Source organism: Nothobranchius furzeri, chromosome 2, assembly GCF_043380555.1.
Source record: "Nothobranchius furzeri strain GRZ-AD chromosome 2, NfurGRZ-RIMD1, whole genome shotgun sequence".
In the NCBI taxonomy this organism is placed as follows: Eukaryota; Metazoa; Chordata; class Actinopteri; order Cyprinodontiformes; family Nothobranchiidae; genus Nothobranchius; species Nothobranchius furzeri.
In genome coordinates this window covers 86,109,540-86,133,869 of record NC_091742.1, presented here as the reverse complement: position 1 = coordinate 86,133,869, position 24,330 = coordinate 86,109,540, and the positions used below count along the sequence as shown (strand labels likewise).

At 39.7% G+C, this 24,330-nt stretch overlaps 1 protein-coding gene across 5 annotated transcripts in view; it reads right to left on the bottom strand.

Moving 5' to 3' along the window:
- LOC107395574 (uncharacterized) overlaps positions 1 to 24,330 on the bottom strand; it is a 60,495-nt gene that overhangs the window by 13,700 nt on the left and 22,465 nt on the right. For 3 of the 5 annotated variants that reach the window (XR_011519102.1, XM_070548102.1, XM_070548103.1), the window contains exons 11-25: positions 23,952 to 24,010; positions 23,831 to 23,848; positions 21,894 to 21,955; positions 21,631 to 21,809; positions 21,256 to 21,393; positions 18,701 to 18,839; positions 17,684 to 17,891; positions 16,488 to 16,629; positions 12,852 to 12,989; positions 11,327 to 11,385; positions 8,013 to 8,074; positions 7,750 to 7,928; positions 7,359 to 7,496; positions 6,968 to 7,106; positions 3,069 to 3,246 (exon numbers count right to left, since the gene is read on the bottom strand). Coding sequence is in view for 3 of the 5 variants with exons in the window: in XM_070548102.1 (XP_070404203.1) it covers positions 3,069 to 3,246; positions 6,968 to 7,106; positions 7,359 to 7,496; positions 7,750 to 7,928; positions 8,013 to 8,074; positions 11,327 to 11,385; positions 12,852 to 12,989; positions 16,488 to 16,629; positions 17,684 to 17,891; positions 18,701 to 18,839; positions 21,256 to 21,393; positions 21,631 to 21,809; positions 21,894 to 21,955; positions 23,831 to 23,848; positions 23,952 to 24,010 (1,838 nt within the window). In the remaining 2 variants the exon portion in view is untranslated. The remainder of the gene's footprint in view (positions 1 to 3,068; positions 3,247 to 6,967; positions 7,107 to 7,358; positions 7,497 to 7,749; positions 7,929 to 8,012; positions 8,075 to 11,326; positions 11,386 to 12,851; positions 12,990 to 16,487; positions 16,630 to 17,683; positions 17,892 to 18,700; positions 18,840 to 21,255; positions 21,394 to 21,630; positions 21,810 to 21,893; positions 21,956 to 23,830; positions 23,849 to 23,951; positions 24,011 to 24,330) is intronic. The other 2 variants (XR_011519103.1, XM_070548104.1) reach the window with 1 other exon arrangement.

The window sequence follows — 24,330 nt, the reverse complement described above, 5'->3', positions numbered from 1 at the left end:
AGCTGAAATCAATGCCAGTCAAAAACATTTTTAAGATAAATTCACAATACACAGCAAATGGCAGATGTGTTTTCTTATTGTTTTATTGCTCCTACTGTTGTAAGTCATTGTTGTGTGTTTTTGATTGATTTTAAAAGACTGCTGCTATTTGAATGCAAGATTACCTGTTACTATATTATTTGGTCTACACAGATGTGGCGTTATAAAATGTCCTGTTTTTGACCTAAAGGTCATGCTCTGCTGCGTCTGCTCGAGTGGAGACATAATGTCTCTGACACAGGCCTAATCTACATGAGATATTGGCCAAGGTCTTTCATGCCTCTGCTCATCTGAACTGCTTCACCTCTTTACAGCTCAAGACAAGACGGAGAACTCTCTTGATAAATACATAACCAAACAACGTTTGTTCTTACCAATAATAATGTGTGCCCAATGTTCAATCAATTTGTGAAATGACAATGTTATTACTTGATATAATAATTCTGTGACCAGTAGTATTTTACAAGTAATTATAAGCTTGGACAGCTGCACTAGACACGTGATGACACAGAGTAATGCTTAAGTCACATGACACATTTCCTTTTGTCTGATCCAATCAGAACCTTCGTTTGTGATGAGAGGCGTGGTGTGGTGTTTGTATAAGCCCTCTTTTGCATGTTAAATTCTAATTCACCAGTAAACCAAAATATGACAATTATAAAAACTATTCCACGTCACCTTTAGTTCAGTTCAAAGTGTTCTAGAGAAGTTCGGACAGGCCATCCAAACGCCTCTTCAGCCGAAAGAACCTTGTTCGACAAGCTGGATAAAATCTGTTGCATGTTATACCTGACCGCAACGGTTCCTTCAGAATAAAAGCTGAACCTCACGACTCCTTCAGGGTCTCGCTGATGCCAATAATAACCTGTCGTGACCTGGGAGCATTCTGAGACTAGACTGGTCGGCGCTGCTGCTTTTCTACTGGCTCCGGTACCAAGGAGGGTCCACGGACCTCGACATTCTGGATCTAAACGGAGGCTTCCGCTGGGGTAGGTAGACCGACAGATGGCGTTTCATGTGTGTTATAAATCTCCAACTAAAGTTTAGAGCGAAATATTCACTCCCACTCAGAACTAAATGCATATACGGTTACGAGGTTCTGATAGCAACATCCCACACATATACATCATTCATCTCAGTCTCATTCCACCTAGTTCATCAGTGCACAGAGTGTTTAAGGTTAGTCTCGTTTAAATTGTGTAGAAATAAATTTCTTAACTATTGTAAACCTGACTCTCTCTCTTTCCTCTGGGTAAATACGAAGTGTCACGTAATCCCTGCAATAAAAAGTTCTGATCTTCTGGTAAAAATATTCAAAGATCCATCAGACTGATATTTCATATTTCTATGGAATCTCACATTTTATGGTTCATAAGTAAGATGTAAATGACCCATCATTACACAGGTAATCAAAACTTTTATTGGGCGATATTTTTAATCAATCAAATTTTATTTGCACGGCGCCTTTCACTGACTTTACGGAAGCTCAAGAGGCTGAACACGGTATAAAAGTGATAAAAGAACAGAGAACAATTAAACACATAAAAAAACAGCATACAAAAGTTCAAAAATGAGAAAATAAAAGTCTAAAAATTAAAAAAAACATATTTTAAAGCTACAATAGCAAATCTGAAAAACAAGATAGCTCAAAAAACATTTTCATGTATCTTAACTATATATATATATATATATATATATATATATATATATATATATATACACATACAGTATAGTCTTCAACTATTTCAATGCCCTCCTCACTGGGGTTTCTATCAAACTCATCAATAGGCTGCTAATTACTTAAAACTTGGCTACCCATATTGTCACCTGCACTTAAACTTCTGACCATCACTCCCGTTTTATTCAAACCCCACTACAAATACCTCATCACTTACAAAGCTCACCACCACCAAGCTAAGGTGACAGATCATTAGCTGCTGTGGCCCCCAGACTCTGGAACTCTCTCCCCCTGAGACCAGTGGACTCAGTTGTCTCCTTTAAAAAGCAACTGAAAACTCACTTGTTCAGGCTTGTTTTTGCGTGACCTTCGTCACCACCCTCTCCTTATTCCGCTCTTGTTCCGCCTTTCCTGGTATCCACTGATTCCCCTCTTTCCTATTTATTTTCTCTCTCCCTTTCCTTATGTTAAGTTTTTTCAAATTTTTTAATTTTTCTCATTTTAAACATATTTTTAATAATTTTTCTAAATATTTTTTATACTTTAAATTTTTTTTTTTCACAAGAAAGCCCCCACACTCTCCGTTCAACCTGCTGGAATACTGACCATCCCTTCTACAAGGCTCAGTACCATGGGTGCTTGTACCTTCAGCTGCTCGGGCCACCACTCTGGAATTCCCACACCCTAAACATAAGACTGTCAGACTCCATCATCACATTCTAATCCAGACTCAAAGCCCACCTGTTCAAACTTGCATTCCAACTCTTTCCAGAAAATACTCCCTAATGCCGGCTCATAGGTTTTCATTTGGATTTTTACCACTGTGAATATTGTTTTACTTTCTGTAAGGTGACCTAGGGTGACTTGAAAGGTCACGGGTGTAATTCCAGCGCCACATTTACACACAGCTGATTTATTTAGGGAATTTTGTGATGAGTCACTCCTCTAGAAGCTAATGAAAACTGAGGAGACATTTCAACAGTTAGGAGATATGTTTCATTTCTGGTATAACTGTGGTGAATTAATAACGGACACTAGGGGGTGCTAAGAGCAAGCAAAACTGCCTAGTATCCTTTAAAGCTGAGAGTCTGGAGTTATTGCACATTGTGTTTGTTTCAAATAGAGCCAAAAATGTTAGAATTGTGTTGATGCCTCAATATTTATGGACCTTACTGTAGCTTGTTTTGCAGATTTGCTAATGCGATTTAAGCACTGGCTGGTGACATGCTTCCGATTTGTAGACGAAGACTGGACAAATATTCTTCAAACACAAAGAGTTGGAATCCATTTTTCTAACTAAAAGCAGCTCTTTGTGTTTGTAAAACCAGAAAATCTAAAGATGGAATCGTACCGTTCAAAGCAAACTGCAGGGGTGAACTGCTAATAGAGTCACTGGGAGTTTTCACCACCTCTGCACCACTAGAATCATTCAGAGTGATGATCTGTCTGGGAAAGTCCTCCACCATCAGCTGGACTGCATATGGACCTTCATTACTGCTGGAAGTTGGGCTAAATGACAGATTACATGACTGGATAGAAAGAAACAAAAGAGAAGATAAATAAAAATTAAGTTTGAAATTAATTAATTTAAGTTCATAAAATTTATTTAAGTTAATAACAATTTAAATATTGAATGTAGTAAATTTTGTGCTTTTATTTAAAATCACTTTTTAATTAAAACAACTTAAATATTTGCCTCCCTCTGATATAGGGCTGAACGATTTTGGAATATTATCTAATTGCAATTTTTTTCTTCAATGGTTCAATTGCGATTTAATTCACAATTATTTTCTCCAGGGGCTTTTCTCATATTTCAACTAACAGAAGCAAAAATAATCTATGTAACTTGTACTGAATATAAACAGGTTTATGTATCTACATATTTATTTACATATCATATCAACAAGTTTATTTGTCTGCATATACATAAACACTCATAAGTAAAGAAAACATTTTGTATTTGAAGCTGCAATCCTTTGCATTAAGTATCTCGTGGCCACGTATTAATGACTCGTGGGAACGCATTAATAAGTCGTGACCACGAGTTAATAATTTGTTCCCATGCATTAAGTATCTCGTGGCCACGAGTTATTTTTTATCCTCAATGTCACCAGACGGGCACCGTAGACACTAATGAAGAATGAGGTGACATTTCAGCAATTAGATTAAGGGACGCACTGTAATGTCCAAAAGGGTAAATTTTTCACCATCTACAATGACCAACATAGTGACCTTACATCAACAGCATGAATCCACTTTCTATTTGGCCGAACTGGTTAGCGTATAACCAAACGACACCCACGCCTGAGCTAGGTTCAGCACTGTGTCGAAAGAAACTGCCATCATCGTACACAGTTGGCAAATCCACACAGAGAGCTTGGTTGAAGTAGCGGTGGTTGTGGTTCAGCAGGGTCTGGGGAGGGTTAGCTGGTAGGACTGACACGGCAGTGTTGTCCGAGCAATGTTGGCACGCAGCCAGACCCATGCCAAGAGGACTACGGTGGTTTTGAGCGTAGCGTACCTCAATGTGGAAGCTTTGAAGAGCAAGCAGCCGTGACACAATGCGTTCGTTGTTCACCACACCATCTCTGATGCGTTGACTGTTAATGAAGGTCACTGGCTGATGTTGAGTTTCAGTGATGATTTTCTGTCCACCGATGGAGCTGGAAAAGTTTTTAACTGCCCACATGGTGGAAAGCAAAGCTTTTTCACAGTCAGAGTATTTTAACTCAGGACCGGACAAGATCTTACTAACAAAGGCTACGACACACCTGTCACAGTTATATTCTTGATAGAGACCGGCACTCAAGCAGTTGGATGAGAACCAGACCTCAAGGTGGAACTCTCATTCATCCAAAAGGGTCCATTTTTCACCATCTACATTGACCAGCATAGTGACATTTCATCTACAGCATAAATCCTCTTTCTAAGTGGTCTTCTAAATCCGGAAGGTTCTGCTCAGCGTGTGTTGACATTCCATGAAGACAAAACATTCAAATAGACTCTCTGTCCCAAGGTCCTACACTCTCTGCTTAGAAGCCAGACAACATTCTTCACTCTGAATAAGTGAAGACTCCAAAATGTTATAGTTATAAGTTAAATAATCACATGTGATGATGAATGAATAAGATGTTTAAATCAAATGTTTGAATAATCTGTGCTTAAATCAATGAATTTGAAATGAATATTGTTCTTACAATGATCCATTTATATCACAAATTAGTATGTGTTTGATTTAACAAGTTAATCATTATGTAAACTCATACACATTACAATAAGATACAGGTTGAGGTTAAAAACACCTTTGTATCTGCGAGAAGGCGTGGCTTTCTGAGGAATGTTTTGGTAAAGCCTTCCAGACATGGCACATTCCGATTTGCCAGAATATGCCAGCAATTATAAATGAGTTTATTAAAACAGGATTTACTTTCCGATTAATTCAGTTTCCAGCTGACCCCCTATTCGGCCAAATCGGGAAAGAAGCATCTCTTTTGAAACAATCTTCTTTGACCTTAAGTCAAAAATCTTTCAGCGATGCTGCAAGTGATTACAGACACAACAGCTCTTTTCAGAGCTACTTCAGCTCTCAGACATCCAACTTTGACACCTAATCTGCAGACCCCGGGCTGCATCTCATGGCCGGGGAAGCTGAACTCAGAGGAAGCTACTAATCCCTGATTATCGTGGTTTCGACGTCCGGTGACCTCACCACTCTGACTGCAACCCTCTGGACCGCCGGGAGCGACTCATACAAGCCTGCATACTGGTTTCTGATGAGGTTTCTATCAATAACTAACTCTCTAGTTTATAACAACAAATTCTTTTACACCCAGATTTCACAATTCCTCTCAGATACAAAGAGCGGTTGCTACAACATCTAGCTGCATCACACACCTCACATCCTCCACACCACATCTCCTTATTCATATCTTGTCATGTATCATTATTTTAGGAAAAATTATTTAATAAATTTTATAAACTATATACTTGACTCTATCTGAATTAATACGAAGTGTGTTTATGGTCCCTGAATAAGCAAAGAACCCTAGGATCTTCTGATTAAACTTTCAAAGATCAATTAGATTGATATTTCATATTTGTATGGAATATCAAGTCTTATTGGTCATAATTAAAAATATATTCCAAAACAGCGCAAACGCACAGAGCAACATGTTCTCACACCCAAAGAGTCAAAAAATGATGCTTCGGGTGACCAAACGTTTGTTTCAGAAGCGCTCCCTCTTGTACTTTCAAGACTTTGTTCATAGTTGTAACATTCCATCTCGAACACAGTTAACGGGAAGTTTAGAATGAGCAACCAGGTTAAAGTTAGGATGGGGGTGAGGGGAAGGTTAAATAGCAAGAGGTTAGAGGTTAAATGTCGGTGAAATGTGCGTTTTACCGCAGGCGTCGGAAACCAGTGGTCTGGCATAGCACGTCGCTCCCAACGCATTGGGAGTCCCAACTAACGCCTGGTCACCCAATGTCATTTTTCGACACTTAGAGTGTGAGAATGTGTTCCACAGAAAGGAGATACATTTCACTCTTGCTTTGACCACAAATAATAATAATGGACACTAGGGTGTGCTAAAAGCAAGCAAAACTAAGTATCCCTTTACGTTTGTGTTTGAGTGGTCATTTATCCGCTCACCGCAACACTTGACATTTGTGAAAACATTTGTCAATTATTGACATACAGTAGTTCCATTTTTATTTTAAAGTCGTCATTTGCATTTTTTTTACTGTGTGGGCATCGGAACGAGCCCCTGCACTGTGAAAACAAACATCTCAGCTCTAAAGCCCATCTTCATCCGCATACGTCACACGTCACGTGATCAGGAAGCAGAAAATTCATGTGTTAGGAGATCGTTTTGGGCCGCTGCTGTAAAAAAAGTGAGGCGCAAACCGGAAAAGCTTCTACTGCTGATCACAACTCAACAACGGATTATGAAAGAACGGATAAAGCTCGAAACGCGTGGATTCTTCCTGATGTAAGAGGTGAGTCTCTGGTTTGTTTTGGTTGTTTTGGCATCAACATCATCCTAGCGCACAACGTTCTGTGACTCTTAATAAAACAGTAAAAACGGTGAGAAACGCTGGCAGCGAAGGGCTTTACCGATCAGGAAACTGCAGGTAGCAAATGAGTTAAGATTTAGAGGTATTTTACAGAATTTATTATCCGTGGTGTTTCCTTATCTGTTTGACGACCACACCTGTCTCATGTGACTGTTACTGATGTTTGTAACTTACTGATGAGATATTGAGGACGAATGGTGGTGAGCAGGTGAGACACTCTGACATGGATCCATCTGCATACCTGCATCGAACCTCGTCTCCATCAGGGTCAAAGATCAACAAGCTTATTTTTCTTTGACAGTTTGAAGGAACGCTGAAAGAGCAAAAAATAATTGCTAATATGCAAATAAGGTTTTATTAATTGATGATGTTCTACTGTCTCATTCTGATGAACATTTGAATAAAATCAGGAATTTGTTGATAAATCAATGTTAAAATATCATTTCAGAGACCAGGGCTCTTTTTAGTTCAGGTGATAAAATATGGAACAAAACTAATGAGATTAAATACATTTCCTCTGATTATTTTACTGTTATTGAAATGATGAAAAAACAGGTGAACTTACCTCACAGCTGGGAGGACGTTGGTCTGTGGAGATGAGTTGGGTTTACCAATGTCAGAGCGGTTTCTCAGTTCTAAGTAATTAAAAGCTTTAAATGTTAAAATACCATTCAGGTTTGGTATCCAGATTTTGCCATCCCACCTATAATGAGATAAGGAGAACTTTTCAGATGTTACACAGAGTCAGAGCTCTAAAATCACCCCAAAAATTATAAAATACCAAAAGGTTTCTGTTTACAGGAGCTTAACAGCAGAGGTGAAAAAGCAATGATTTTTTTAATTTAAAATGCTGAAGCTGAACTAAAAGAATGAATGAAAACTTTTTGTCCATCACTCAGTAATGTAAAAAATTATTTATTTATTATATAACAATGTTGAGAATGAATGGGACTCACCATCCAGAAGATGTATTGAAACTGGTTTGAGACCAACTCATGTTGACTTCTTTCTGACACCATTCACCAACGCTTTCCTCAACCGTATGTATATCTCCTCTATTACTACAGTTTCCACCACAATAATACGAGTCGAACGCCTCACATGAACTGAAGCTGAATTTTACACGTCTGATCACCTGTAGATTTGAAGTGAAAAAGGATTCAGGTACAATCAAAGTTTCAAATGCAAAACCAACCTTTAACCAAGTATCTGAGCTTACCGGGTATCCATTTCCATCAAAGTCTTTCACAGTGTAGGTATTCACAATGCCATGAAAACCAACTTGAGTCCCACAGGCCAGCATCAGCACAGAGAACACAACATGATGAATGAGTCAAAGTCTCCACACAAAGACTGAGAAATATTAAGGACAAGAATATTCACCTCTCTAGGACAGCTTCTAGACTACTACCACTTTAGTCTATTTACTTGAATATACCAATAAAATCAAACAGCATGGTCCAAATACCTGGGACTGGGATGTTAAATTGATGCATTATGATACAGCCTATGCAAAAAAAAAATGCATACCCCTTCAACGTTTACAAATTCCAACACGTTTAAACAAGAAACTTAAAGGCCCATTATGTAAGAATGAATTGTGAATGATGTTCTGTGGTCAAATTTGGGTTCTGCAGCCCATTTTCCAAACACACGAGTGACTTTCTCACTGCCATTCCATGAGCTTTCATGGCTCTTGCCAGCTATGGATCAGCACCAGAAGATTCTAGAAGTGACGATTCTGTAAGTGAAGTCATGTGCAGTAAGTCGATAAGCATTCAAGGAGAAGGTGAATGGATCCTGTCTGATTTAAGGAAAAATAAATCTGACAATCATCAGCATAGAAGTGATCAAGTAGGCCATACTTTGCAAAAGTAGAACCAGAAAGGAGGATGTAGATAGTGAAAAGCAGAGGACCAAGAAGTGAGCCATGGGGAACACCTTTCTTACTATCTTAGGAACATTCTGGAAGTGAAAAGAGTGCCAGATAGGCAGGTGAGTCTGAAGTTTGAAGTTGAAAGAATAATGGTCAATGCTGTTATTTTCTGCCTCCACCGACAGGATGTGAGCTAGAAGAGACGCATTAACTTACATTCTTTTTTGTTTGGTCAGAAGAAGAAGAAAATATCATTTCTATAGCGCCTCTCAAGATAAAAATCACGAGGCGCTTCACAAAAACAAAAAATGTAAAAATATAAAAAAGCATTTAAAAATGTATAAAATATATTTAAAATGAGCAAAAATAGACAATTGTGATTAAAAAAATGTTAAGAAAAAGAGAGAGAGAGAATAGGAAAGAGGGAAACCAGTGGATCCTGAGGAAGGTGGAATAGGTGGGGAGAGCAGAATAAAGAGAGAGTAGTGAAGAAGGTCATACAAAAGCCAGCTTGAACAAGTGAGACTTCAGCTGCTTTTTGAAGGAGTTCACTGAGTCCACTGATCTCAGGCTCAGGGGGAGAGAGTTCCAGAGTCTGGGGGCCACATCAGCAAATGATCTGTCACCTTTGGTCTTTAGCCTGGTGCGTTGCACAACCAGTAGGCTTTGGTCACTGGACCTCAGGGACCTGCTGGGGGTGTAGGGACTAAGAAGATCACCAATGTAAGATGGTGCTTGTCCATGTAAGGCCCTATAGACCAGAACCAGGATCTTGAAATGAACTCTGAAGTTGACTGGCAGCCAGTGAAGCTGGAGGAGAAGCGGGGTGATGTGGGTGTGTTTAGAGGACTTGGTCAGAAGCCGAGCACAGGCATTCTGAACCACCTGTAGACGGTTCAGGGAGGTTCTGCTCAGACACGTGAAAAGAGAGTTACAGTAGTCTAAGCGTGAGGAGATGAAGGTGTGGAGAACTGTCTCAAGTTCAGAGCGGGACAGAATGGGACTCAGCTTAGCAATGTTCCTGAGATGGAAGAAGGAAGACAGGAGTCAGGAGACCTATGGACCAACTGGAAGGGGAGGAGACTTAAGCAGTCTATAAGTAGACTGGTGCTACAAGCCTACAGGGGAAATGGTGCAGGAGCCAGAGCTAGTGATGCTAGCAAAAAAAGACTATCAAATATGATGAAGCCAACATAGCACTCGGATTGAATTGAGTCAGAAATTAGTAAAATTCGCAGTAGCACCTGGTATATCGATGACAACCACTGGTTTAGAGACAGTGAGGAAAATACAGAAAGCACAACTTGAGGTTGCAGAGCTGAAGACAACGAGGTTCTCTATCAGAGTGACATGGATGCGGTTATAGAGTGACTCCATCAGTGGGACAGCCCATATTTTGGAGATAAAGTCATGGGGTAAACAGTGTATTTGGCCCTTTAGAATCCTTTTGCGTGTCTCAAGCAAGAAATCTGGTTTTTTTTTCCATTGATGGCTGTTTTAAGCTTGATAAACAGATAAGTTCTGTGGTCCAGATATTTGCGTGTTCTTAGTAAAGTCAAGCCCTATTTACCAATTAAATACTCTGAAAAGGTTATACACTTGCTAATCATGTCGAGACTTGTCCACTGCAACTCTCTATATCATGGACTGGAGCAGTCGTCAATTCATCGCTTACAGGTGGCTCAGAATGTGGCAGCCCGCTTTCTGACAGGTAGGAGATGCAGGGATCACATAACTCTGGTCTTACAAGCTCTTCACTGGCTTCCGATCACTTACAGGATTCAATTTAAAATGCTACTGCTCTGTTTCAAGGCACAACACAATTTGGCCCCTCATTATCTGTCGTAACTCTAAAGCACTCATGTCCCCAAAAGACACTTGTGATCATCTTCTCTACATCTTTTATCTGTTCCCCAGTCTGGGCTGAAGTCCAGAGGTGACAGAGCTTTTTCTGTAGCTGCTCCCAAGCTCTGAAACAGCCTTCCACTACAGATTAGGTCTGCTTACAGCCTTTCTACCTTAAGTCTCTTTTAAAAACCTACCTTTTTACCCTTGCTTTTAAAAACTAATTTCTTCGTTTTTTTTTACTTTACCTAGGGTCTACTGGATGTTTCTCAGTGTTTTATCATTTTATATTAACTGGATGTCTGTGTACAGCACTTTGTGCAATCTCTGATTGTTGGAAATGTGCTATATAAATAAACTTGACATTGACATTGATAAAGGACTGGATATGGTTTGGACATGTACAGAGAAGAAACAGTGATGACATGTTTAGATGGATGCTGGCGGGGTTGGAGCCGCCAGGCAGGAGGCTGAAAGGAAGACCAAAAAGGACATTTTTGGATGTGGTGATAAAGGAAATGAGGTTAGTTGGTGTGAGGGTAGAGATACAGATGGTAGGACACATGGTGACAGATGATTAGCTGTGGCGACTTTTGAAGGGAGAAGGTTGAGGATATTTACATGAAATATATAAATCAAAACAGAAATAAATGGTGGAAACAGAATCATTCACATTACAGGCCTTGGGGTAACGTCTGTCTCTGATCATTGTTGTGCCGATGCCTAAAAGTCTCCTGTAGTCAGTGATGATCAGAAACATCAGTTCAGGAAACAAACTCAATGATGTTTAAATAAGGAAGAGTTCCACTCACATGGGATGACCGTCACAACCACACATCGATGCTCAGACTGATACACAGAACCAGAGTAACTGGAAGAAAAACAAAGCATTAGCTTTATTGTGAAAGGTGCATCGTTTAATAATGAAGTGAAGTGATTTAGTTGATTTTCCATTTAGAAGAATGGTTTTCTTGGTGATAGTAGATAAATGAGCAGGGATCAGGGGCGTGTCCAGGCAGTGGCCTGGGGTAGCACATGCCACCCTTAGAATCTGATTGGCCACCCCAGGTGCCACCCTACTAAGTTCCAGTTTAAATTGAATTTACATTGTCAACAAAAGGCTTGAGTTGTAAACTCCAAAAATAGTGTGTGGTAGCATGCACCTTTAACATTGTCTTCTAGCCCAGGCCTACAGAACATTTCTGTGGTATTAATATTATTTATTATTTTTCATAATCACATAAATAGTATTTAGTCCCACTCAACTCCAGTCGGTGGCAATAATGCAACAAGAAGTGACTTGCTAACCTCCACAAAACTAGAAGATGAATAGAAAAAATGGTGATTGTGCAATGTGAAACTCCAAAATTCACTAGAAAGTAAATAAATAAACGATTTGTGTAAATAAATAAATAAGCACAACCATTGGTGCCACCCATACATAAGCAAGTACCCCACATGGGCCACGCCATTTTAAAAGTCCTGGACACGGCTCTGGCAGGGGTTTGGCAGATGATCCATTTCTGTTGAGTTGCCACTAAACATAATGATGGTGAGGCAGGGACTCCACAGCTCAAAGGAAGAAAATGTGTTTCAATGGGGTCTTCCTTCCAACATGATTGAGATATTATACTGTGATTGGGATTATTTCACTGTACAATTGTTATTGTATCTTTAGCATCTGAATAAAAGTGACTTTAAAGTTTTCAAACATTTTTTCTCACATGCAGGTGAGGAATCAATCTTTCATAACAACTCTTTTGGAGTCTTTAAAATCATTCACTCTCTGTGGAAATGGGGCTTTAATGATGGTTTATTAGATGAACTGCACTTGAAACACTTTTCTGAATCAGAGGATGCCAAAGCTCTTTACACCACAACCAGTCATTCACCCACTCATACACACATTCACACGCTGGTCGTGATGAGCTACATCACAGCCACTGCTGTCCTGCACCACTTCCTAACCTCTGAGCTACCGTTGCTCCAAATTTGCATACAGATGTTGGTGGCTTTTCATACTCTGCCCTCTAACAAAAGCTACACTCTGACTTTAGTCACAGCCCCTGTGGGTTCAGGTCTAACCTCTGTGAGGATCAATTCATAAAAAATGTTTCAAGTTCATGTTACAGTTTTAGTCTTCCTTCCTGAAACATAGTCTCTGTAGTTCTTCTTCAATGAGAACCTTTATCTATTGTGACAGCAGAGTTGGATTCTTTCTGCATTATTGACCTGAACCAATCTGGCAAATAAAATATTGCATTTTATTCATTTCAAATTTGCTACAGTGAACTTTTTTTATTCTAGCTGAATCAGAATTTTTCGTAAGACTCTGACCTCGCCTCAAAGACGAAACAGACGGGGTGACTTTCATCATTTTCACTATTAGATGGCGTCCATGTGAGGGTGACGTTTCCTGATCCGGATGAACTCTTGACCATAGTGAACGGCCCGCTGACCAGGAGCTGAGTGATCCTTAGATAAACAGAAAATAAGCATGACTGTCAGCAGTATTTACAAAACATTGAAATTAAATTAGATATCCTGCAATAAATTCCTGATGTAAGCTGCTAAGATCAAAACCTGGATGGCTGGGAACTTTCTACGGCTCAATGAAGACTGAGATCCTCATCTGTGTCCCAGACAAGCTGGTTAGCCTTGGTTTGTGAGTCACCACCAAGAGACTCTCTTGGCGATATTAAGTATTCTTGTCTTATCTTTAAATATGTGTTTTATGTTTACATGTATTTTTATTCTTCACATGCTACCATTAAAGTCCTTGTTAAAAAACCTGGTATGGTTGCAAAAGTTTTGTCTAGTTTTAGGCCAATTTCTATGCTTTCTTTCTTCTCCAAGGTGTTGGAAAAGGTTTTTTTTTTAATTTATTTATTTGTAATTGACTGTCTTCCTTGATGGGAACCAGATTTTTGAGGTTTTCCAATCAGGTGGTAAGTCCTGCCACAGTACTGAGACAGCACTGGTTAAGGTTTTTAATGACATCTTTCTGGCTACAGATTCTGCTGAAGCCGTATTGTTACTGCTGCTGGACCTGACTGCAGCTTTTGATACGGTTGACCACTCCATTTTGATGTCATGTTTGGAAGATTTTGTTGGATTAAGAGGCATTGCCCTGAGCTGGTTCAAATCATATTTTATCCAATAGGTCAATATCTGTCAGTATTGGTGACTTTTGTTCCAAGGAGGCTCCCCTTAAATGTGGTGTTCCCCAGGGTTCAGTGCTTGGTCCTCTACTGCTCTCTTTATATTTGCTCCCTCTGTGTGCTATTTTTAGGAAATATGGTCTGGCCTTTCATTGTTTCTCGGACAACTTATGCTCCAGTTAAGGGGTTGGCAAGGATTAACAGTGTCTTGAGGAGGTAAAAGTGTAGATGGCTTCTAATTTTCTGAGAGTAAATGAGAGCAAGACCGAAATTATCTTTTTAATTCAGCGGGTAATCGTGTGTTTCTCCTTCTCTCTTGGATGCATTGTTGTCTTGTCCCATTGTCATCTCAAACTTGGGGGTCAAGGTAGACTCTGAGCTGAAATTTGATAAGCAGATAAACTGTATTGGTAAAATCCTGCTTTTGTCCAGTTAAGGAAATTGGCTAAGGTTAAATCTGTCCTGGTAAAAAGAGACATGGAAAGACTGTTTTATTACCCCAAGAATGGACTATTGTAATGGTCTTTATATTGGGGTGAGTTAAGAATCTCTCTCAAGACTGCAGCTGGTGCAGGATGCAGCAGCACGTTTGCTAACAGGCACCTGTAGGTATGGTCACATCACCCTGGTGCTATCTTATTTTGACCGGATTCCAGTTGTTTTTAGAATTCCTTTTAAAATTCTTGTGCTGACATATAAATCTTTATTTGGCCTGGCACCATCATACCTCTCGGTCATTCTCCTGCCATACAATCTGTAGTAGTAGGACTACTGTTCCCAGGAGGCTTTGCGAGCCACCATGTTGGTTTAATGTTATCTCGCAGCTGGGTGCTGGCGGATTAAACGCTTGTCTAACGTGGCTACTCTGAGTCCCTGGTCTTCATTTCACACAGTCCACGAAGCCTGTTAAGGTCAGCTGACCAGCTGAAGTTGGTTGTTTCGAGGGCTGAGGCGGAGAGGTGATAGGTCTTTTGCTGTGGCTTCTCCTAGCCAATGGAATCAGCTGCCTGTCAATATAAGGAAAGCCTCCTCGCTTGTGGTTTTTAAAACTCTTTTCAAGACGCACTTCTTCTCGCTAGCATTTAACACCATCTGATTGTTGTGCATTCAGCCTTGTTTGAATGTCATATGCCCATGTTTATTTTGTGTTTGTCTCCAGAATAATTTTAGCTGTGATGCGTTTTATTATTGGTGTGTTTTGTTGTTTTTTATATATGTACTTGTTTATGGCTGTGCAGCACTTTGGTCAACAGTGTTGTGTAGAGATAAAATTGGATTGCACTGGATTTAATTTCTTTCTTTGTTTTTACTCCTGTAATAGATGTGATTGCTGCTGTCATGCCAAAATGTCCCCACCGAGGGGCAATAAAAGGAACCTTTTCTATTCTATTCCAAGTTATATATAGACTTTTTTTTACACGCTGCAAGTCAAAATTCAAGATGACATATTTTCTCCTCATGTTGCCGTATATAGGTGTGTCTCAACACTTACCATTACCATTTATAACACTTAGGATGGCATCATTACAGCACCGACTAAGCCCCGAGTCTGTGGAAAAGGAACCAGTGCTTTTAAAGAACTGGTTAGAACTGGTAAAGCACTTGCTGTAGCACCAGCACAGAGTTAGCTCTGAAACTAATTTGGTGGAAAACTTCTATCAGAGGTCTCCTTTAAACAGCAGCTGAAAACTTATCTGTTCAGGCTTGCTTTCACGTGAACTCCTGCTCATTTGTTTCTTCCTCACTAGCTTTTTTTCATGCAGGTGTTTGTCAGTTCTGTATTTTTGGGCTCTCGTGTTTAAGTTTTTTCCTTTTTATTTCCCACTTTTTATTCTGAATTTTTTAAATGATCCTTTTAAATATAATTTTATTTCCTGCAGTCCTCTTGTATTAGTTTTTATCCCCACATATCTCCCGTAGTATGTTCCTAAGAAAGATTCTGCCTCTCCAAACTGAAGGCTGTAGCATCTTGAGAACCAGCAGTAGCCTTGGTGAATCTAGCACCAACAGCAGAAGCTAATTGGTTTGGTCAGCTCTCTGCACAACTTGTCCACCTTTTTCCAGCACCCCAATGGAAATAATAGTGATGGATTTTTAGATATCAGAGACAACTGGTGAAAATGATGTACAAGTAATTCAGATTGCATGCAGGCACACACAATTGAGCACAATTGACAAATTTATAGTAAATACCCATCCATCCATTTTCTTTACCCGCTTATCCAGCTGGGTGGCAGGAGGCTGGTGCCTATCTCCAGCTGTCTCTGGGCTAGCCGGCGGGGTACACCCTGGACAGGTTGCTGGCCAGGGAACACCTTGGGATTTCCCTGGAGGAGCTGGACCAGCTGGAGAGGGGAGAGGGATGTCTGGGCCTCCCTGCTAGACTGATCCCGGGAACCGACTCCAGAAAAGCAGACGAAAATGGATGGATGGACATTTGTTTTGACTTTTATGTTTTTTCTCTTCACGTCAGGGAGGGTGGTGCCATAGCACCTCCTGTGAATGAGCCGCCACCTGTCCTATCAGCTAAAATGCTGCCCTGTTTTCATTGTAAACAGTTTTCAAACTTTGTTTACTTTTTACATTATGTGTGGGTCAAATGCATTTTTTTCCTAGTTCTGGATTTAATAAAAGTGAAGTATTTTGTTTGATCTCTTGTTTAAATATTCTGATTCTGTCAATTGAGTCACTCATCCAGTCAAATAGTTTAAGGCTCGACAGCCTGACATTTTTCCAAAGCTTGTCTGAGCAGAGGCTTTCCTGCATGCACAGTTTTCTCCTTAATGTTTAAATGAGTTGTACTTCCTCCTACACAGACTGAGTTGCCTCTGCTCTGATGATGATCGCCAGCTGCTCATTAGCAATAGCATAGATCTGGAGTCCGTTTGCTGGAGTTGGAGGCATAAATCTGGGCAGATAGAGACCTTCAGAGCACGATGGTACTGCAGGAAGAACTGGAACAACACAGGAGAGATCAGTCTTAGTCATGGTGAAAATATTTTTTACAATGCAATAGTCAGCTATTAGAATTCCTGGATGAGCATCTTTAAAACACTGCAGTGTTGTTTCAAGACTCAATACAGCATTTTTAGAGGTCCTGAAATACATCCACTTGATGAACGATGCTGGAGAGGTGATGTTATTACTCCTTGATCTAACGGCAACTTCTATGGGGTATTGGGTCCTATCTAGCTTCACATGGGTGATTTTTTACCTCAAATGGAGCCATGTAATGTTAGGGTGTACCACAGGGGTCAGTTCTTGGCCTTTCCCAAAGTCAGATATTCTTGGTCAGCTTGCTTCTCACACCAAGCCATCTGTCAGGAATCTTGGCGTGACCTGTGATCCAGCCCTTACCCTGGATTCGAATGTCAGTTCTCTTGTTTGCTCTTCTTTCTTCCATCACAAGAACATCCCATTCTGCCAGTCAACTTCAGGGTTCATTTCAAGATCCTGGTTCTGGTCTTTAGGACCTTACATGGACAAGCACCATCATTGGTGATCTTCTCAGTCCCTACACCCCCAGCAGGTCCTTGAGGTCCAGTGACCAAAGCCTACTGGTTGTGCAGCGCAGCAGGCTGAAGACCAAAGGTGACAGATCATTTGCTACGGTGGTCCGCAGACTCTGGAACTCTCTCCTCCTGAGCCTGAGATCAGTGGACTCAGTGGTCTCCTTTAAAAAGCAGCTGAAGACTCACTTGTTTTGGCTGGCTTTGGCGTGACCTTCGATTTATTCTTCATCATCCTTTTTTTCTTTTCATGCTGTAGCCTCTTCCAATTCTGTCTTTTTCAGGATACCGTGACTACCTTTTTCTTTGTTTTTGTTTTTTCACATTTGTCATTGTAAATATTCCCCATTTTTTATTATATCATTTTTTAATCATCTTCATCTTTGTTTGTTTTTAAGTTTGCTTTTGTGAAGCACCTTGTGATTTTTTTTCTTGAGAGGCACTTTATAAAAGATTGTTTCTTCTTTTAAAAGCATAAAATCTAAAGATGGAGTCTTACCATTTAAAGCAAACTGCAAGGGGGACCTGCTGATGGGGTCACTGGGAGTTTTCAGCACTGGCAAAACACCAGAATCAGTCAGAGTGATGGTCTGTACACCGGAATCAGTCAGAGTGATGATCTGTCTGGGAAAGTCCTCCACCATCAGCTGGACTGCATATAGACCTTCATTACTGCTGGAAGTTGGGCTGAACGACAGAAAACAAGACTGGAGAAAGGTAGAAAAGAAGGGGGAAGGACATTTAAAATACAACAATTTAATTATTATTGTTTTAAAATTTAGGGATCTATGTTTCATTTATGTTTTTTCTTTTGTTTTAATTTGTTATCACAATGTATTAATTAAAATAAAGTAAACCGTTGCCTCCCCCTGTTAATCTTTGCTCCTTTTATTGCTTGATTCGCTTATTCTTAGTAATTCATCTGGGTTTTTGAAATTTTATTTCTAATCTAATTTTATTGACTTTTCAAAGCTTTTCATTTTTTTGTTTTCTATTTTCTTTTCTAGTCTGACTTCATGTTTTAGTTGTGTGAGTGGTCATTTTTCTGCTAACTGCTACAATTCTGTGAAAAGTGTGCAAACATTACTCCAGTACTGAGACAAGTACAAGTACAAGTACATGTTGATTTCATATTACAGGAGAAATATAAGTGGAAAACTAAAAACATCTTAGATTAAATTACATTTTATCACATGTGGTGTTTCATTATCTGTGTCAAAATCACACCTGTCTATGTCATGAGAGCTGCCACCCTCACCAAAGAAAATCACATTACAGTGGATAGTTTTCACATTATTACTGTACACAGATGTATCACATTTGAAGAATAATTTTATATTTTACAAAGAATATAAATTATATTGTACAAGTGTAATAAATAGGTATATTGTAAAAATGTGATATTATGGCATTCAAATATTAAAAATTATATTGATGGGGAAGTTTTTCAATTAAAACGTTATATCGCTCTAATTTTATTTGGTGTGGGTGTCCGCTCTACGTTTCTGTTACTTACTGATGAGACACTGAGGATCGATGGTGGTGAGCAAGTGAGACACTCTGATAAGGATCCAACTGCACATCTGCATTCAACCTCATCTCCATCTGGGTCAAAGTTCAACAAGCTGATATTTCTCTGGCAGTTTGAAGGAACGCTAGAAAAGTTCACAATATTAAAATGAGGTATTATAGGTCTTGATTTTCTATGTTGTGATTCTGATGAATATTTGAACCAAATAAGGTGTAACAAAATGAAGTGACTGTTTTCCACCTAAAAATCATTTCCCCCCTCTCCTCAGCAAGAACTAATCTGCATGAGATATTGCCTCAAGGTCTCAATAATAATAATAATAATAATAATATATTAATAAGCTAATCAAACAAAGTGTTAGTCATTAATAAAATGTGAACCGATTTATGAAATGAAAATAATAATTACTTGATATTATAATCCTACAGAATATAATAAGTAATATGACTTTAAATGTTTCCGCTAGAGCAGGGGTGTCAAACTCATTTTAGCTCAGGGGCCACATTGAGGGAAATCTAGTCCCAAGTGGGCTGGACCGGTAAATTAATTAAATACTTCAGATTGTTTTCTTTGTTTTAATACAATCAATATAAAATGAGGCTGGAGCCTGAGGACAGTGCAGTACAAGTACAACACCTGAAGTGTACTTGAAAATTTGAACAAAAAAAAAATCAACAAATAAAAAAACATTCTTTAGTGCACATATGTCTGACACCAGATGCGGCCCGCGGAGCATTTTTATGTGGCCCACGAGATAAATATCAAAAATATATTAAAACTGGCCCGCTGGCCGATTTTACCGCAAAGGCTTCAACTCCCATGATGCTTTGCGGCGTTAGCGCGGAGCCAACGCACCCCCTCCTTTGTGTTTTTTTCCAGTGCCTGCTGCCGGTGTCTGCAGCTCCGCTGTCTCGGACAAACTAAACGCTCCTCTCACTCAGTGCCGAGTTCACTCAGCTGTTTTCTGACGTTGAAGCCCAGAAACGGAGATTCTAGCCGCTCAGTAATGTGTTCACGACTGAAAGAGAAAGTTTTCCAGCTAACGTCCAGACAGAGCCGATATAACTCCAGCGAACAGCGACACGCTCAAACCAGCACGACTCTGTGGTTGCTGTGGTTGTGTTTCCTCCCCGACACACAACAACGCGGTCAAGCTGCTCAGACATGTTCATCAGCACAAACCTATGTGAGCACCTGTTGTCATCTAATGTTGTCATTATTATGATGAAGATGAACAAAACAACAGGAGTCTCCTCCTCAGCTCAGATCAACCCCATGATGCAGGTATCTGGCTGGTACAGGTAAGCATCACAGTAAACCAGTGGAGCAAACTGAGCTTTAAATATGTTGGTTTTATGCTCTTTTTCTGCTCCAAAACATGAAAGTTAACAGGTGAGATGTTGCATTTTCATTTAAGATAAAATTATATTTTTATTTTGTTGTTGGCCCGTGAGAAAAGATTTAACCTGCAGTAAACAGGAAATGGAAAGGCTGCAGATAGATGAATAGAATAGAAAATCCCTTTATTGTTCCTCAGTGGGGAAAGCTAGATATCACAGCAGCGATGACACTTATTACAGGAGAAAAAAAGGAGAATAAAAAATAAGAAAAATGAATAATCAAGAAAACACACATCCTGAATAGATTTTAAAAATGCTGAATATACCACAAGTAATGAATACCACTGATGCCTTTTATTTAAAATTGACTTGCTCGTGTGTAATTTGGTTATTCCACATTCAGTGTTAATGCAGAAATAAGTTTGTTTCCAAATTTAAAGGTTCAAAATTGCATATATGTTGATAAAGAAAATGTGCAAATTTGGCGTCACTTTTTCAAAAATATTAAGTTTGGACCTCGACTCCGTCCCAGAGTTTCATTTCGGCCCCGTGTGAGTTTGACACCCCTGCCTTACAGAGTCCAGGATGCGCGGTTCCATCCATCTGCCGTGACCCGAGATATCTCTGGACTGAAGGGTCGGTGCCACAGTATTCTACAGCCCTCCGGTGCCAGAGGTCATCCGACCTCTCTGACCTTCGGATCCACCAAGAGGCTCTCCGAAACAGGTGAAGTAGACACACAGATAGCGTCTGATGCCTTTTGATAATAATCAACTTCATAGCTTAACGCAAACCAAATTATTTTACATCCAGAACTCAGCTCTCCTAGAAACGGAAGTTCTGATAACATCGCATTCACACATAGGTTTCATACATCACATCTAGTTCCATCCATCACAGTAAATGTTAGTTAACCTGTCATGTTTTAATTGCTGGTAAAATAAATTCTTACTTTTATAAACCTGACTCTTTTCTGAATCAAAACGAAGTGTGTACAATCCCTTAATAAACAAAGAATCCTAGAAACTTCTGATTAAAACACAATAAGGACCAAGCAGGTTGATATTCTATATTTAGATAGAGGATCACAGCTTATTGGTCATAAGTAGAGGTAATATATATATATTGAGCCCTTAAAGCACTTAATTTCCCAAACCCAACATAATAAAATCCAACATGTGATGACTGACAGAAACTTACCTCACAGCTGGAAGGACGCTGGTCTGTGGTGATGAGTTGGGTTTACCGATGTCAGAGCGGTTCCTCAGTTCTAAGTAATTAAAAGCTTTAAATGTTGAAATACCATTCATGTTGGGTATCCAGACCTCACCCTCCCACCTAGCACAAAGATAATGAGAAGTTTTCAGATGTTACACAGATCTCTGAAATCCAACAAAACTTCTCAAATAATAAAATATTTTCATTTCTAGGAGCTGAACACGCAATGATTGTTTTTATTGTAAAAGCAGAAGCTGAGTCAAATTAATGAGTATTTTGAATGGAAACTTTATTTCTCATTCAGTATTGTAAAATGTCACTAAATATACAACAATATTAAAGGTAAATGGGACTCACCATCCAGAAGATGTATTGAAACTGGTTTGAGACCAACTCATGTTGACTTCTTTCTGACACCATTCACCAACGCTTTCCTCAACCGTATGTATATCTCCTCTATTACTACAGTTTCCACCACAATAATACGAGTCGAACGCCTCACATGAACTGAAGCTGAATTTTACACGTCTGATCACCTGTAGATTTGAAGTGAAATAGGATTCAGGTACAATCAAAGTTTCAAATGCAAAACCAAACTTTAACCAAGTATCTGAGCTTACCGGGTATCCATTTCCATCAAAGTCTTTCACAGTGTAGGTATTCACAATGCCATGAAAACCAACTTGAGTCCCACAGGCCAGCATCAGCACAGAGAACACAACATGATGAATGAGTCAAAGTCTCCACACAAAGACTGAGATTAGAGAGAAGAACATTTATCCTCTCTACCATTCCCATTTCAATCAATTTACTGTAACTATCAAAAAAGAATCAGTCTGCAATCGCCAAGGTTAAACGTCTGCTCTCAAGTCATGACTTTGAGATGGTGAATCACGCGTTTATTACATCGCACCTTGACTATTGCAACGCACCGTACCTTGGTCTTCCTCAGTCTCACCTCTCCCGTCTTCAAATGGTGCAAAATGCAGCAGCACGCCTATTGACGGGTTCGAGAAAGAGGGAGCACATTACCCCAAAGTCAGCTTCACTGCACTGGCTGCCTGTGGATTTTAGGGTGCAGTACAAGGTGTCACAAACTCCTCCCGCTGACTTCATTCCAATCATTCCTGCCACCAACGTGGCGGCTGACGTCATCACGCCGTCACTACTTAAGGAAGTGCCGGCGTTTCATTCATTGCTCAGTCATCGTTCTCACCAGACTTTGTTCCGAGTCTCCAGGCTTACCAGCCCTCTAAACCTTCAAACTAAACCTTCAGGAGATAACCACGCTGGTTATTTCCATCACTCCGCATCTGGGCAACAGATCCTCTCAGTCATGCTTCAGATCTGCCAACGAACCTGACACAAGGTTCTTTTATTGGCATTTAAAGCTGTACATGGCCATGCTCCGCAGTATCTTTGTGAACTTTTAGTTACTCACTCCCCGTCTTGGTCACTGAGGTCAACCGACCAGTTTCTCCTGGAGGTGCCGAGAACAAAGAGAAAGCTCAGGGGTGATAGAGCTTTCTCAGTAGCAGCTCCAAGGTTGTGGATTGCACTCCCAATTCAGATTAGGATGGTTTCGTCACTGTTGGGTTTTAAATCACTTTTAAAGACTCATCTGTTCTCAGCTGCTTTTAATTCAGTTTGAGAATGCATCTGTTTTTAGTGGCTTTTATGTCAGTTTGATATGTTTGTTTTTATCATGTTTTTACTTTGTGATGAACTTTTTATCTTATTTTTAGACTTTTTAGGGAACTTCTGTTCTTTTTGGCTTGTTAAGCACTTTGGTCAGCTTTTATGCTGTTGAAAAGTGCTTTATAAATAAAGTTGACTTGACTTGCATTCAGACCAAAAACCTGGAACTGACTTGGTATACGATTTTTTTTATACAGTGCCTTGCAACAGATTTTATACTCCTTGAATTTTTACACATTTTTACATGTCAGAAGAGAAGAGAAGAGAAGAGAAGAGAAGAGAAGAGAAGAGAAGAGAAGAGAAGAGAAGAATCCTGTATTAGTCTGAACTTAGCATTGTCATGGCAGACAGCGGGCAGTAAACGTGAAAAGCAGTAAAAGTTTAAATAAACTTTAGAACAAAATAATTTAAAAACTATACCAACAAGCACTGTAGTACACTGTTCAAGCAAAAGATACTTCACGCTAAGAAAGAGTACTACAGAGTACTGCACTACTTTTGCTGTAAGGATACTGATGAAAAAGTAGAGAGAAGCAGCAGATTTAGAGAAAGTGTGTGACGGGGTGCTGCGAGGAGCTGTTATAGCATGTGGAGGTCTGGAGTGGCAGAGAACAGGTGTGAGAGGTGTGAGAGTAGAAAAGAGGTGAAGAAGCAGGTAACGGGGTGGAGAACAGTGTCAGGTGTGATAAAAGGGTTCCAGTAGTGAGAGCGGCCATGCTGTATGGTTTAGAGGCATTGGTATATAAATCTAAACAGAAATAAATGAAGAAAAAACAATAGTAGACACAACGTGCCCTGGTAACAGTCGGTAATTACAGTGCAGACTGTAAAACACCTACTGTGCTTTTCTTGTACTCACATGGTGTTGGAGGAGGAGCTGGAGTTGGTGGAGGGGCGAGGACAGCAGATAAGCAAAAACATGTGACTTCAGTAAATAACTAATGGGTTTTGTAATATGAGGAATAAGGAAATCTACTCACTGGTTCCAACTCCCACAACAACACATCGGAGCTCGGACTGATAAACAGAACTGTTAAAACTGTGGAAATAATTCAGAGCAGTAGACGAATTGTGAAACTTTAGTTTCAAAGAATTTGATTTAGTTTAAGATCCTTCAGTGAACACAATCCAACCTCTGCTGGGATAAGTCTTGAGGAACTAGCCCTAGCAAGTTAAATCAATGTGAACTGGACACTTTACTTTGGTGTTGAAGCTGGAGCTCCACTTCAGAGGTAAGAAACTTTATAAACAGACTTTTGTTATTAACTGACATATTTTCAGTCTGTTTCATTTGAATGACTAAAGGAGTGAATTTTTCATTAATGTCACCTTCAAACACTTCAACATTCATCAAGGAAG